The sequence below is a fragment of the Primulina huaijiensis genome, chromosome 12 (assembly GCF_012295235.1).
Source record: "Primulina huaijiensis isolate GDHJ02 chromosome 12, ASM1229523v2, whole genome shotgun sequence".
In the NCBI taxonomy this organism is placed as follows: Eukaryota; Viridiplantae; Streptophyta; class Magnoliopsida; order Lamiales; family Gesneriaceae; genus Primulina; species Primulina huaijiensis.
The window spans coordinates 4,819,672-4,832,263 of NC_133317.1; the positions used below are offsets into that span (position 1 = coordinate 4,819,672).

At 34.2% G+C, this 12,592-nt stretch overlaps 2 protein-coding genes across 3 annotated transcripts; one reads left to right on the forward strand and one right to left on the reverse strand.

The window, feature by feature from the left end:
- Window positions 1-2,048: 2,048 nt before the first annotated feature.
- On the reverse strand, window positions 2,049-4,325 carry LOC140989251 (uncharacterized). Of its 2 annotated transcripts, none has more exons than XM_073458419.1 (3): window positions 4,075-4,325; window positions 3,906-3,983; window positions 2,049-2,284 (listed from the first exon to the last, which is right to left on the reverse strand). In XM_073458419.1, exons 1-3 carry the CDS (start codon window positions 4,225-4,227, stop codon window positions 2,258-2,260), a joined length of 258 nt encoding a protein of 85 aa, XP_073314520.1. In that variant the 5' UTR covers window positions 4,228-4,325; the 3' UTR covers window positions 2,049-2,257. The 2 variants fall into 2 exon arrangements, with proteins under 2 accessions (XP_073314520.1, XP_073314519.1); XM_073458418.1 differs by having other exon boundaries at window positions 2,049-2,287.
- Window positions 4,326-7,636: 3,311 nt separating this feature from the next.
- Window positions 7,637-11,510, forward strand: LOC140990742 (uncharacterized). The gene is made up of 4 exons (XM_073460584.1): window positions 7,637-7,838; window positions 9,849-9,938; window positions 10,402-10,669; window positions 10,937-11,510. Exons 1-4 carry the CDS (start codon window positions 7,796-7,798, stop codon window positions 11,214-11,216), a joined length of 681 nt encoding a protein of 226 aa, XP_073316685.1. The 5' UTR covers window positions 7,637-7,795; the 3' UTR covers window positions 11,217-11,510.
- Window positions 11,511-12,592: the final 1,082 nt, after the last annotated feature.

Here is a 12,592-nt window from a genome sequence, read left to right on the forward strand (position 1 = left end):
TTGGAAGGATAGGATAAACTAATGATTAGTATGTAAATGATAAAGAAATTGATTGTAGTAGGATTGTAATATATGATGTAAAATAATATTATGTTTGGTAAGATTTTTAAGTGTAGGATAATTTTGAATTTTTTGATGAAAAGACAAAATTACCCTTCCCCTTCGCGGCGGGGGCGACGGCGACAGTGGCGGCAGCGGCCGGCCGGAAACAGCCGGCGGGGGGCGGCGGCCGGAAACGACCGACCGGAAATGTCGGCTGGCGCCGGAAGTGGGCGACCGCCGCCCGGCGGTCGGTCAGCGGTCGGCGGTCGGCCGGTGGCCGACAGTCCGTCGGCGGTCGTGGCGGGAAGTGGTGGTGAGTTTGAATATAAGAGAAGGGTAAAATTGGAAAAATAGGAGGTATTAAGAGTTGGATAAATAATCCTAGAGGGTGAANATTTTTTGATGAAAAGACAAAATTACCCTTCCCCTTCGCGGCGGGGTCGAAGCGACAGTGGCGGCAGCGGCCGGCCGGAAACGACCGGCCGGAAATGTCGGCTGGCTCCGGAAGTGGGCGACCGCCGCCCGGCGGTCGGTCGGCGGTCGGCGGTCCGTCGGCGGTCGGCCGGTGGCCGACAGTCCGTCGGCGGTCGTGGCGGGAAGTGGTGGTGAGTTTGAATATAAGAGAAGGGTAAAATTGGAAAAATAGGAGGTATTAAGAGTTGGATAAATAATCCTAGGGGTGAAGAGGTATTATTTTAACCTACCTAATATAACATAATCATTCATAGGAGGGATGGACTAGGTTAAATAATCATGCGTACCAAACAGCTGACTAAGTAGGATAAAAAAAATAATCCCCCCTTATCCCCCAAACCAAACGCCCCCTAAGTAAATTATAATAATGATATTACAAATAGAGGCCGACAATCAGACTTCAAATGTCTATAATTGGCATTTTTTTTAAAAAAAAAGGAATTCTGTAAAATTAGAAAAGAAGAAGTCGACACTTGTGCTCTTAATTCATCTGCGAACGAACAATGGAAGTTTGGTGTCCATAAATCTTCCTCTAGCATGAACATTAACTGCGTGTGTGTGTTTGATGAAGGCGATTGCTTTGCTTTATCACTAATCCAGCCTATTCGAATATTCCCTTTTACTTTGTTATTAAATTAAAATTTAAAAAATAATCATCTAAGAAATTATATGAAAAAATTTATTCAAATTTTAATATACTTAAATCTTTTAAATAAAAATTACTTAAGTTATGAGAACCCACAAAATTTTTGTCCCACTACACTAGTAAGGTAACATGATTGGCTCACTTATCACCACCCGGACATCTTCGGTAAAAAATTTATTATTATTTATTATTTGTNAAAAAAAAAAAGATACCATTTTGAGAAATGTATATTCTCACCACTATCTCAAATAATGCATAAAAAAAAAAAAAAGATACCATTTTGAGAAAATGGATACTCTCACCACTATCTCAAATAATGCATTCAAAATGGATACTCTCACCACTATCTCAAATAATGCAAAATTCCGTGTTTTAACTTTTAATGGGAGAAATTATGGGTTATATAGCACCCAACTTCATCCATGCGGCACACAAGTGTCGGTCAGAAAAGTCTTGCCCACTCGATAGCTTCTATGTATAACGGGTCTACGCCAACCATTAGATACGTGTATAATAGAAGGAGGTCATAAATACACATTTCATCCGTTACCATTACTTTCCTACAATTGAATCTTTCTTTTACCAAATATATCTCTTCATTAATCCTAACACTGAATTCTAGACCACAACTTCCATAACCCAATTTTGATATATAAATCTCAAATCTGAATTTTTTTTAAAAAATACTTAAATTTGAGCTTGTCTTGTGTCAAGGAGAAGCAAAACATAGATTTCTAGAAAAATTAAACCTAAAATTTTCAATACCCTCTTGCTGGTTTTTTTCCCTGGATGAAGCCCTCGACTGTAAATGTGTTTTGGTACCTTTTCCTGTCACGGATAACTGGGGACTGATTGCTAGGCTGGCAAAGTGAGCAAAACAAAGAGAGACCATGCAAAACAGGTTATAGAAAACTTTTACAGTTCCGATTCGCTTCAACTTGGAAAACAAACATAACAACCACCCCAAGAAAAGCACTGCCAATCACTATGTACAAGAACCAACGTGTAAACATAACGCCTGCACAGGTTACATTTATTTTCTCCGTAGGCTAGAAACCAGAAGATCACAAGTCTTTACAGAGTAGGGGACCCACTTCAGCTTTTTTGAGTCTGTTCTTCAGCCTTCTGGTAAAAGAGAAGTAAACTAACTAAGTTGGCTTTTTAAAAATAAACAGCATGATAACATGGAAATTAGAAATAAGTCAAGAAGGAAGCGACTTAGGTAATCAACACTCATCAGGTTCATGTCAGATGAAGCAAAACAGTAATTTGGGCTGACTGGTGTCCATAATGCAGATTAAACAAACATCTATCTTTCAATGCCATATGGTCAATAAATCTGAATCTACATCTGGCACCTGGGTAAAATGTTCTTAAATTTATCGTTTATACAAGCTTATTTTAATCGCACCACAATCCTCAAATCCTAATGCTATGGGAACTAAGCTTTGAACTTGCCAACTTTGTACAAGTTTCAACCAAAATAACTAACAAACACATTTTATTGTCAATTCATGACATGATTGTTACATATTTATGATTGGTTTTAATATTTGATTAATGATGTGCATATTTCATTTATGATTATATTTTATACTGTGATGTGATTAATAGAGTAATTATTTTTCACAAAGCTCAATAAAGACATATTGGATTTGATTTCTATACAACCTATGATGACATTATCTCTTTTATATTCTCCATAAAAGTACTGTGTTTGGACAAGAGATCGTGAATTAGTTCATAGTCTCTCCACATGCATATATATGGTCCGAAACGCCAGTCACAAGGTAATGATGTTTTAAAGTCACAAAACCTAAACATCAAGAGGTGATCATGGGTTTAAAACATCATTCACTTGTCTATCCTGACAACATCTTATCCTATTTCCCATATTAGTATTACTACGATTCATAATTTTATGATATTTGAGATTCATAATCACAGCCCAGAATTTACAAATTTATGATTCACAATTACAACTTAAACTATATCCAAACCACGACTCAAAGACGTTCCAAAATGAGCACATCATGTCATCATCCTTGAGGCTTGATCTCAAAGACTCAACTAGTAATCACATGAATGAGGATGGTACTGGATCTGAAAATAGAGAGTCCACATATATTTTTCAAATATAACAATAAAATAACGGCATAAATACCACATTAAAAAAGTTATGATTAGTTTTAATGGTCATTGAAGATAATCTAGAACAAATCTAAGGGGCATCATTGCCAGAAATGAAAATAATACAAGGATTTACATGCCATGTTTAAGGCGTCAAGATGAGAAACTAACAAAAACCCAAAACTAGCTTCCATTCCACGATTTGTGAGATTTACAATACAGGATGCACTAAAACGAAAATCATTGTCGTGACTCATGTAACAAATCCTAGAGAAAATTCGATCTTAAATGAGATTTCCAAAATCTAAATGATCTCAAATCATAGTGATAGACACAAATGCTCCTCAATTCACATGGCAATATCACATTAAAGCTACAAATCAATCTACAGCTAGGCCGTAAAGAAGGAATAGTCGATCTGGGAACTCGATGCATTGTGCGCGAATTAGCTGTGCTTTTAAAAATGAAACATACCATTTTCAAAAATATATACAAAATTTCGATCACCCATACAATCATCCTTATCCACAAAAAACAGGACGAAAACAATGAAAAGGATCAGAACATGGCATCCTCCGTATATAAACCTATAAATCTTTACAGTGAAATTTACCTTGCCAGCTTTCTCCTTCTCAGCTTTTTCAAGCTCGGCCTTCTTCTTCAACTTTTCCGCTCTCTCCCTCTCCATTTTCTTCACATAAAACCCAAGAGAAAGAAATTTTGTTCCAAAATTCTGACACAAACACTGAAAAGAAAAGAAAACATAACAAAACAGAAATTACCTGAATGTAGACGGTTTCCTGAGCGCGTTCTTCCTCGCTGAGAATTCTACCTTTGCCATCAGAGTAATAACGCGGCCCCAGAGCCCATGTTCCCTTGCTACCTTCCATTAAACCACGAACTCCGCTGCGTGTTATCACAGATCTCATCGCCATCAACACACCCCACTGACTAATTTAGCTCGAGCTTAACCCTAACTAGCCTGAATTATATATAGGCAAAATATAGAGCGAGAGATGAAACGGGTCGGATTCGGGAAACGGGTTGATTGAATCGGTACCTGCAGCGGTTTTTCGAAAACTCGGGGCGGCACTCGGGGTTTTTGCCACCTACTGATTATTACATTTCTTTTTTAATTTTAAATTTTTTTGGGAGAAAAACTTGTTTCCTTTCACGAATTAACTACATAAATGTAAATATTTAAATGATAAATTTGATTATTTAACTCCATTATCGTGAATGAATTAACTAGGTAAGAATTTCAAATTCATTCGTCTTTTAATTTATGAAGATGTAATAAAGGATATTTAATTATGATTTTATTGGATTATACATAGAAATTCGAATCAAATAATATTTTATTGGCTTTATTTTTATACCAAATCAAACCATAAATTTCGGTTTGGTCTGGTTTGAAAAATTAATTTTTAAATTTGAATGAACATTTTATTTGATAATAAAATATAATGATTATAATTGAAATATCATAAATTAAGAGAGGATTTATATTTACAATACATTTTGTGTTATTTATACTTCACTTCATGTGTATAATATGTGTCAAATTTGATGACGATAAAAAAAATCAAACCCAATAAAAAAACAATGAATCAATTATCACGAACCAATTTCTTCAATGGAATCGAATCGAACCGTCCAAAAGCATAATTGTGTATCAAAGAAAACGAGTGAGATGACTCTGCAAGCGTACCTTGATTAGGGTTAAGAGACCTTTATTTATAAGTAGAGATTCGTATATGATATAGAATTTTGTAATGTATGACAACTAAATTTGTCCGTATCTATTCAATATTTTGTAATATATCTAAAATATAATTGATATGATAATATGATTTTTATCATATCATTAAAATTTATTCATAAATGAAGTGTAAATAACAAAAATAGAGTGTAATTATCAACTCACAAATTAAGATCGAGCACGGACCTGTACACGGGGTCCGTGTCCCTTACACTCGAGCGTGAGAAATCTAGAGCCTACATGGACCCAAGCACGGACCTGTACACAGGGTCCGTGTCCTATGTTATTGACGAAGGCCGTGTCTACACGGACCCCACTCCGGATCTCTACACGGGGTCCGTATCCTATGATTAGCTGCGAATATTTGGCGAAGATTTGGTGCAGATTTTGTATATGCACGTTACAGAATTTCGAAACTTATAAAAAAAACTTAAACTTTTATAGTTGGTGTCATATTTACTTGCGTTAAAATCTTATATAAATAAATTTCTCGTATAATTGGATTGACACAAAGCTTATTAATAATAAAATACGAAATAAAATCAAACCATATATATCTATATACAAAAAAATCATACCAAATTTTATATCAATGTAATCGATCGGTTTGATATGATTTATTTTTATCCAAATCATGAATCAAACAAATTTTTCGTTTTGCTTCATTTCAAAACAAATCAAAACTATGATTGACTGAAAACCGATCCAAATCATGCATATTGGTTTAGTTTAATAATTTGGTTCGGGTTGGTTTCATTTCTAAACACCCCTAAATTTAATGATATTTTTGGTGTATTTTAAATCCATTCTTCAAATTTTCCAAATTAAATTCTTTCACCCAAGTGCAATATTTGATATAATGGTAAATTATGACATTTTTATTTTTATTTTTAGGTAAAAACATAGATGTGAATCTTTTAATGATAAAATTCGATTATTTGACGCCAATATAATCCATAAATTTATGTTTTATGAATATCGAACCTACGTATTTATTAATTTGTGTACATATAAGGCACTCAAATCCCCATACATCAAACATTTTTTGGGCCCAAAAAAAAAACAAAAACTCATCCCATTGATGTAAATGAATATTTTATTAAAAAAACTCCTATGATACCGTTTCACGGAATAATTTGTAAGACAAATCTCTTACTCGATCTGACTCATCAAAAATATTACTTTTTATAATAAAAATAATATTTTTCGCTTCATACGTGGATCGAATCGACCGTCTCACGTGATATCTGCTCATACTTTATCGAGATTTTGGAGCAAACACGAATGAAAAAATAAAGATGAAACATGTCTTCAAATAATTATATTTTTTTGACAGTTAATGGAAAAGATCAATATATGTGCTTGGATCGGTTTCAAATTCTTTAGCATACACGGATTGACAAAATTCAATCATATTTAAAATTCACATCATATCAAATTATACAATTTTAAAAATAATTTTGGTGGATTATAAATACACGTGATATCTCATGGATGTGCCCACTAAGGATAGGCCAAACCAGATTTGGGAACCTTGGGTCTTGGCCTATCCCCAGCCAAGGTGGAAAGCCCATCACAGCCCAAATATTCTCATATAAATACCATGTTTGAGTGCCTAATTTATTCATTCACTATATTGTTTTCCAGCAGTATCCTTAGCTGTTCTCATACGCCTCCTTCTAACTGTCTTCTTCGTGATTTCAGGCTTAGAGCCAATTCGAAACCTGTGTTGTGACTAACCTGCTGGAATCGGATTCTAAATTTTCAGTGAGTATCAACACCCAATATGAGTATTATTTGAAATTGAAATTCATCCCTCAACTATTCATCAAAATCAAATCTCTTGATTCATATCCAATCCATCCATCCATCCATCCATCCATCCAAATACCACTAGACTATTTGATATTTTTACACAAGAAAAGAAAATCTGATAGCTACAATCATTATTATGTATGGCATCGTTTTGGTGCGTCAATCGAACGCCAAACTAAATTTACGTATTTAGAATTCCTACTTCAACTAAACTAATACAAATATTAATAAGAAGACGGAATAAGTTAATAATGATAAAATAAATAATATAAAAAATATTTTCTAAAAACCAAAAATTGCACAACACATGCGTGCACTCGATATTTGCATTAGAAGTTGGATTCAAAAAAATATTGAATTTTCGATATAGCAAAGTTATTGTATCGAAAATATCGAAATTTTCGGTCTATTTCGGTACGATATGATATCGATACTGAAATAATCAATACAATAATGATATGAAATTTGAAAATTTTCGTTATATATCGAAATGATATATAAATTAAAAATTATGTAATATTTTTATATGATAAAATTTTAAGTTTTAAAAAAATGTAAGATCTTTTTTCTGTATAAAACTGTGTATTCGATATCATATCGAAATCTCGATATACCACAATATTTTGATATAATAGACATTCTAATTATATATATCGGAAATTTTTTTATCATGATATCGATATAAATATTTTTAATACTATAATTTTTGATTATATACGTTGCTGGGTACGTATTACACGATATTATAACTACCCTGATTAGACCGACAAGTCGGGCTTTTAGACCCGAAAAGAAATAGGTGGTGCTCCGTTCAGTATCTGACCGCGTAAGTGCTGGGCATCGTCGCTCGATCTGCCCCTTATAAAGATTGGACAAACAAAGCCAAGATACTCAACAGTTTGTTAATTCACCGAGTAATCAAGATTATGTATCATCCGTCAAGAGGTGGAGTTCGCGGTGGCCGTGATCGTAAGCCCTTTATTCTTTTTCGTTTCTCCATGATTTCTAGGGCTTCTGATTCCTTTTCTGAAATTCGTCGCAACTGAAATTTTAGCTGCAATTTTGATAATTGATTGAAAAATCCAGATGCCCTTGTTGTGAATTTTTTGTTTCTTCAGCTTATCTATTGTTCATCATGAATTTATTGTTTAGAATAACTTGCTATTGCTGTTGTTTGCTAAGTATGTTGGTAGCTTAATACTTTGTGGGGTGATGTGATTGCTATTTTTTTTAGCAATACGTTGCTTTGAGTGTCAGGGGTCTTATTTAGCAGAACGGGTATACAGAGTTTGAATGTGGGATTTCTTATAGTAATTTAGCTTACCTATCAGTACAACCTAGTGGAAGAAACAAAGCTAAAAAGAGAAGAGAAAGACAAAGGACGAGAAAAGTGAAGCATCTAGACATGAAAGACAATGTTTAACCCACTTCAGACTCTTTATGGCCTTGATTGTTCCTCTGGGTTATTCCTCAATTCAGCCTGTTATAGCTTACTTTAGATGGCTCTCGAAGAATTGCCGAATAGAAGGGATTGTTGGTGACTTGATGGAGACAAAGCTTGACTGTCAAAAAAAGAACTGAAATGAGTGTGGTTATCTGGAGATTGTGCTTTGAAAAAGAACCCAAACGATTAAAAATACGGGGAGAGAGGGGAGGAAGGAATGGGTGAAGTCTTAGTGGGCATAACTTTGGGAACAAATAGCAGCAATAAAGGGATTGTTGGTGACTTGATGGAGAAAAAGCTTGACTGTCAAAAAAAGAACTGAAATGAGTGTGGTTACCTGGAGATTGTGCTTTGAAAAAGAACCAAAACGATTAAAAAAACGGGGAGAGAGGGGAGGAAGGAATGGGTGAAGTCTTAGTGGGCATAACTTTTGGAACAAATAGCAGCAATAAAGACGGTATATATTTCACATGTAATGAGCAGGGTATATATTTTCAAGGGGAAAGGAATGATAACAACCCCAACTTGCAAAACTGGGATCACAATCTTGGATGTGAGATTTATTATGGTAGCACAGCCTGTATTAGAGTTGGATTTTTTGCTTTGAGAACTGTTTATAGTGGTGATGGATGAAATTGAGGTGATGTAACTGCTACATGGATTCTCTTTCTTCAGTATCCCTCTCTCTTTGTTCAACTTTTCAATAGGAGGCCAGGTGTTCCTATATCTATTCCAATTTTCTTCTTTGAACCATAATGCCGTAAGTGTGTAGCTTTATTCATGAATAAAAAGAAGCCAGATTGAAATATATCGAGGCATTCTGTTACTGTTTCTATTAAAAAAATGAACCGAGTGTTTCATGAAGTTCTTCTGTCAGTTTCTGATAAGGTTTATGAGGAATCGAAAGTGTAAACAATGAAAATGGATTCTATGATGTAAAGATTGTCAGAAATAAGAACCTACCTATATGTTGATAATGAACTGTTAGAAAATTTGTAACTGTTGTCGGTGTTTTTAGTGTGAAAATTTGGTGCTATAACAGTTCTTCTTTACCCATAGGCAATCAGTTAACTATTACATCTGTTTCTGAAGCGTCTTTTTGAGTTTTTTCAATTGGTACTGTGATTACTATTTTTAAAATGAGGGCTGCATGGTGGCAGAAAGTGGGGTGTGGAGAAAAGGCTGTGAACTTACCATATATGTTTTTTACCGTCTCTTGTAGGTTCTACAAATTGATTATATGTGTATATTCAAAGACCAAATTTTCTTGAATATCGTAGCAATAGTCCCATCCCAGTTAGATTCGAGTTTCTAGAATTTTCTTCAAGGACATTGGTCGTCAACTGTATGCACTATATTAATCCTGATATTGTATGAGATGTTGGATAATTGATCTCATTGATCTTTTTTTAGACTTTGTGCTGCTTCCTTTTACTTTCTACCTTGTCTCTGTTTCGGAACATGTATTTCCCATTTTGGAAAAGTAAAGCTATCTATTGTGAACTACTTAAATATCCACAAAATTTTGTATGCAGAATTCAACTGGGACGATGTGAAAGTTGATAAACACCGAGAAAATTATTTAGGTCACAGCCTCAAGGCACCTGTTGGAAGATGGCAGAAAGGTACTCTCTCTATTTTTGGGAAGAATTGGATATTTGGAGTGTGATGAATTGAATTACTTAGTGTTAGGAGGTCTGGAATATCCGAGATTCATGTTAATCCTGCATCCAGTCTTTTTTCCCCTGCTCTTCCTCCCCTTTCTGATCTCCTTGGTTCAATCTAGAATGATTTATTTTGTTGGGGGTGGGGTAGTGTACTGTAAGAGAACATATTGGCTGGTCTGCAGGCTCTGTTAGTTCATCAAAAGCTTCTAACTACAGACCGTAAAGCGTACGAGGATCATAACTGGCATCTAAAGTTTCTGTTGTCTCCGAGCAACTGCTTTGAGACTGAACATTCATTAGGGGGCTCCGTATTACTTGATTTTTTATTTCTTTGTCACTTTTATTAATGATGTGTGGCATCCTTTTCAAGTCTGATCTCACTAGTTTTCTGGAATATTTGTGATTCCCAATACTTCTGCAGGAAAAGACCTCCATTGGTATGCTCGTGATAAAAAATCAGAAAGTTCGAATTCGGATGCTTTGAAAGAAGAGATAAGAAGAATCAAGGAGGAAGAGGAGCAGGCCATGAGAGAGGCTCTCGGTTTAGCTCCTAAGCGTGCAACAAAAATTCTAGGGAATCGACTAGATAAACATGAATTTTCAGAACTGGTTAAACGAAGCTCAACAGCAGAAGACTTGGGAGCTGGCCATGCTGAAGCAGCTCAAGTTCAGGGACTTGGTTTTTCTAGGTATGAATTGAAAGTTGCAGACTTGAATTATGTTACCAGATAGATCCCTGATTCTTTGATCATGTGAAAATTAATATCAAATGCCACTCTTGCTTCGTCCATTGCTCAGAAAAAATGCATCTGTTTTGGTGTGTGGGAGGTTCAAGGAATGGAATTTTATCCCATACCTCTCTTTTTAGAGTAGAAAACTAATTCTTACTCGAAAAGGTCCATAGAAAGTTCTGAAATGTTATTGCTAACAATTTCTGGATGATGATACTTTTGCAGAGGGCATCGCCCTGCAGCGGAGTCTGATTTGCCATCTAATCTGAAGTCTGAAGGGGTTGAAATGGTCGTCTCTCAGCCGACTTTATCTTCAAGGAATAATGAAGTGTCAGATTATCAAAGTAGCGAAAAGAAAAGAAAGCGTGAGGAGAACCGGGATAAACATGGCAAGGAGAGGAACCGGGAGCAACGCGAGGGGCGCCATAAGCAACATTCTCGCGATTCAGACGACCATAGTAAGCATAAGAAAGACAAGGGAAAGAGAAGGCATGACTCCTACTGATGAATCAAAAATAAGAGAAATGCGAGCCTTATAATAATTAACATATCAATGAAGAGTGGATGTGGCAAGAAAGGAATGGCAAAGTCAAAGATAGGGAGTCGCTCTAGCTTCGCTAGTATGGAGCCTTCCTATGTGATGATCAAGTGTTTATTGCTACGTTTCTCGCGTCAGAAGCTTGAATCTCTTTCTTTTTTCGCGCGATTTGTGATTGCTATAGCCTTGTAATTTGACCATTAACTGCGTGTCATCAAACTTTAGTCATTTCCATGAATGAAATATTATCATAAATCAATATATATGGCGTATATCTCCTGCCGGCATATACAAATTTTAAAAAATTAATTTAGTTTTAATGCTTATTTGCTGCTACTACTATTGTTTTATCAATATCCATACCTCATAATATTCATTTCTTAAAAAGTGTCGAGATATTTAAATTCTTGTCAGATATAATCAATGGAGAAATTTGTGAAGCCCCTACTACAATTGAAGTTTTCATGGTACCAATTTTCATGATACCAATTATGACTCTTAAAATTTATTAATTAAATTTGATCATGCACTAATTTTTTTGTTGTCACATTTTTTATTTTGTCCTTCGATTTTTAGATCTGTTTTTCATGAAATTCATATATTTGATCATAATTTTTTTAAAACTACGCTCACCAGAGTTTTGGAAATTGATGATTGTGATAATTAAATATTATAATAATATAATATCTTGACTTGCTCTAATTTTTCAACAATAATTTTGAAAGTCTAATCCCCAACTCAAATATTTAACCGACTAGGAATGTACACGTGCGATGCACGTAGGTGACTAATAATGAAAAATTTAATCACGAGAATTACATAATATTTAAATTCGTTTGAACATCATCATGTTTATAAGTATTTATCAATCTAAATATATCAAAACACAATACATAAAAATACATCATGACAATAAATCATACATATTCACTTATTTATATGACATTTTTCAATCCGCGACATAATACAACTCTCTTAAATGATAAATCAGCAAAAATATTTTTCATTAAAGTATATATCATTCAAAATGAAAAAAACAATAAAAATAAAATTAACAAAATAGTGAATTTTACCAAAATCAAAAATAAAATTTACTTAAATAGAGTACACATAGACAAACGTCAAATACAATTTTCTTAATTTACTAAATTATCATAATAATGTTAAAATAAAAGCATTAAACTTGTTATTAAGGTAAATATCACTTTTGCTTTTGCTAACTTTTAACACATTGCGGATTTTATTTAATTTCTTTTAAAATACATATTATAGATAATTAATTTTATATCAGAATCAATCATTTATAAATTAATATTGATGATTAATAATTTAAGAGAAATAAA